The 3943-nt window shown below is 40.7% G+C and overlaps 1 protein-coding gene across 1 annotated transcript in view; it reads right to left on the bottom strand.

Annotated features, from left to right (window-relative positions):
* Positions 1-3364, bottom strand: part of LOC115238348 (chondroadherin) — a 13090-nt gene extending 9726 nt beyond the window's left edge. The window contains exons 1-2 of the mRNA XM_029812081.1: positions 2275-3364; positions 1594-2114 (exon numbers count right to left, since the gene is read on the bottom strand). Coding sequence (XP_029667941.1) covers positions 1594-2114; positions 2275-3349 — 1596 coding nt within the window. The 5' untranslated portion in view covers positions 3350-3364. The remainder of the gene's footprint in view (positions 1-1593; positions 2115-2274) is intronic.
* Positions 3365-3943: the final 579 nt, after the last annotated feature.

Raw genomic sequence — 3943 nt, 5'->3', positions numbered from 1 at the left:
GCTGTTACTGCTATTTGGACTGCCATCCCTTTTTGGGCTTGCTGGTGGAGACAATGCTTGCATCAAACGGCCTTTACTTTCGTTCCAAATTGTTGACTACAAATGAAAACTTTTGATATATCTATACAATAACATATATATATATACATATATACATATATATCTATATGTATATATATATATATATATATATCTTATTTTAACATTTGTCTGGATTTTCAATTTATCTGTATTTGGATTCGTCTCATCAGTCTTACGTTAATGAACTTGCTATTCATTGTACAATATAATGAGGTAGTTCGTATTATCATTATTGTTGATATGCATTGAGCAATATTGCAATTGTATCCCAGAGCCATTGTCAGTTAACGATGAAATACAACGATTACACGATCAAGTACCTACAATTACTAACAAATTAACAGCAATATCTCGATTATTAACAAAATGATACGAAATTTACGAACGAAATCTCGAACTACACAATTATTAATGTTATGTACAAAATATTTCCTGACTTTTCGCCGCATCAACGTTCAACACGAAAATGCGACAGTGACGGAATATCTTTTATAATAAAAATTAAGGATAAAAATGCACAAGCATAAAAAAAACTTTTGGAACAATGAACTCTTCCAGTTTGTTATTCACATACTTGTTTACTTTCCCTTGCACACTTGTTCGAAAACTTTTCCTACTATGCTTTCTTCTTGTTCTACAATATTATGCTAATAAATCGCAAATCAAAATGAATCACAATAATAATAGATAGTAAATGTAAGACGTATTTACTCTGATCCCAAAGATGTTTAAAAAGTTTAATGCAAATTACGGGATGTATTATAAAGCGACTACATGTACAAGATAACATTGTCAGACAATGATCGTTTTCGTGATGATAATAAAAAAAAAAAATAAATATACGGATAAAAACATTTTAAAATTTTATAAAAATTCAAAAATATCTTGTTGCTAAGAGATTACTTAGGTTTAAACTAAAAATACGTATATATGTATGTCGATTCGATTAAAAAAAAGATAAATCTAATTTACAAATGTGTACTAAGTATATTAAGTTTCTGAAAACGTTCTTCCCGTCTCGCGATAAATTAATTTGTGTGATTTATCTGTACCGTAATAGCATTAGGCTTTAACAAATTTGCGACGCAAATACGTGCTAATACATGCTTCAGTCTCTTGAATCTATCGACGCATATTCAGTCTTGTACAAGGCAGAAAGTTAAGAATAACGACGTTACTGATACGCATAAGAGGCAAATCCGAACCTCTGTGTCTATATATCTGTTGCGTAAAGAAAAACAAAAATATATATACTCTATTTAAAAAATTATATTCAAGCCGCCCCTCGGACGGAAGCACTATTTTCGATCCTCTCTTCTTATTCCCCTTCTACATTCTAATTTTTTAATCTGTATCGAGCGCGATACGGAAATGGAGATCGGGGGAAAAAAAAAAGAAAAGTTAACTGTAGTCGCAGCAATCATTGTTGTTCGGCCCGGTTTCTTGCGGTTCATCCTTGACTGCATCCGACGATGTTAGCATTATCACCGGAACATCAGATTTACGACTCACCGATAGATCTTCCACCTCATCGTCCATGTTCTGCTGTTGTTGCTTTTGCTTGGCACAGCGTATGACCGGACTTGGACTGTAGCGTGCCATCGAGTCGGACATCGAGTCGCGATCCTGCGACGCATCCTTCGATGCTGGTTTGACGTAAGCGGCGACCAACGAGCTAGCGCTCGACGTGCTAGTAGCCAAGTTCTCAATGTTGACATTCATACTGTTCTCGTTCTCATTTTCGGACAATATGCTACCGCCGTAAATCCTGCCGTTCACGTTGCCACCGATGCCGTACGGGAAGCGGGCCGCGCTACCACCGTTGCTCACTGAACGCTTGAACGGTCGCGATGTCGGGATACCGAGCTTCTTCACCTTGTCGTAGAGCGTGCGAGACGGCACGCCAAATTGGCGCGCCGCTTGCACAGCGCTTATGCCCGATTTCACTGCCTGGATCGCTGCCTGGATGTCATCTCGGGTGTATTGTTTGTATCGTTTCCACTCGGGCTTCGCCTGCACATGAGTCGCGTTACCTAAACATATACAAGAGAATTAATAATGTGTTAATGTATTTATCATACTTAAGAATCTTTCCTAAAAGTTCAAAGAAAAAGTAGTCTTTCTATTCGAAAGTCATACAAATTTTGAACGGATATATTGGTTTCATGATATAATTTTAAAAAAGCCTATTACTTGTCTTGTCACCGGTGTGCGATTGCGGCGACGGCTGCTTCTCATCCTCATCCATAGAAGGAACATCCATGTAGGAGCTGTGGGCCGCCTCGCTATGGGCCAAATCGGTGTTGCTGCGACGATTGTCATTGTCGTTTGCAGAACCGTTGTTCGCTCGAAAATGCATCGATTCGTGACTGTCAGGCTGCAATAACGGTACACCCGTCACGGAACTGTCAACGTGACCCTGGCCGAGCACAGTGCGCAGTATCGGCGTGTCGTGATTCAACAGGTTCGAATGCAGCGTCTTCTTTACGAGCTTGAGCGGCGAGGTTGTCTCGAAGCTGTTATCGTGAGAGGAGCCGCCGCCTCCGCCGCCAGCACAGAGAACAGAGGCGACAGGAGAGGAGTGTGGCGATATTTGATGACCTGTGGAAACTCCTTGGTGCAACGGTAAGGACAGCGGCCAAAACGCGAGATGACTTTGGATTTGACTCATTTCCGAAGTCGTCCCCAAAGGCTTGCTGTAAAAACTACTGTAAGTGTCACCGGTGGAATGCGGCGGTGACACGTGACTGCTGCTGTGCGCTGCCATGCTATTGGCATTAGTGCTGGTGCTGATGGCTGGTGGTGGCGACAACGATGTCTCCATCATGTCCTCGTGTCGACGAAAATCGCTGTACGCCGAGAACCGTTCTCCAACGTTGTCGCTACCATTGTGCTCCACTAGACCCTTCACCTGCAGCATTTCTGCGATCTTGAGCAGATTGCTCAGCTGCTCCTGTTGTACGGTCACCTCGCCGCGGTATATAAACTCCAGTATCGCCCTTAGCTCCGTGTACTTGACGTCCTTGAGAATGATCGTCGGGTGTGGGCATGGCAGAGCGACGAACAGAGTTTGGAAGTAGGACGAGCACGCCGCTAAGACGATCTTGTGGCACTTGATGATCCGACCGCTGTCCGCGACGAGGGACACGTCCGTGAACGCCTCGGTTTGCAGCAGATCGCCGAAGACGGTCAGCATATTCGATCGATGATTATTCCAGCGGAGGCTGTACTTTTGAGAGTGTTCTTGTGGGGTCGCGCCTTCCGACATAATTATTCTCTTGTGTAGGGCCTGCGAGGAAAAAGATGCACACGTTTATCATTCACTCGATGTGATGTTCACCGTGCGAGCTTTCTCTTCCAACTGCTAGACTGAGGGCATGAATCATGTTAAATAGCTTCGAAAACTGCCCGGAAAATTATCATTTCTCGGAATCTTTACTGATTGCAAGTTTGTTTAACGATAAGGGCTAGAGGGAGTTAAGGGCCAAAGTTTGTCTAAATGTTCTTACTCAGGTATTATTTTGCCATTTTCCACGATCATATATACAAGTGTATCCCGAAAGTGATACGCTTTTTCTCGACCATTAAAAGGTACATTAACGCGAATTCCATTCTTATAATCGATGTCAAATTATCATGTTTTTCGAATAGAAGCAATTAAAAATAAAACAATTTCAATTTTAGGAATGCGAAAAAAATTTAATATTATAGAAATTGTGAAAAAAATTTGCTGCGCTAAAAAAAAATCGAACTCGCATTTATCAAAAAATTTATAATTCTATTTCTTTTTCTTTTTATGATTTTATTTCGATTATTAATAAATCTATAAATTGAAGAAAACTCTTTTTCTTTGAAATATATA

The sequence above is a fragment of the Formica exsecta genome, unplaced genomic scaffold (assembly GCF_003651465.1).
Source record: "Formica exsecta isolate Colony F162 unplaced genomic scaffold, ASM365146v1 scaffold333, whole genome shotgun sequence".
Classification (NCBI taxonomy): Eukaryota; Metazoa; Arthropoda; class Insecta; order Hymenoptera; family Formicidae; genus Formica; species Formica exsecta.
This window is presented reverse-complemented; position numbering and strand designations above follow the sequence as displayed.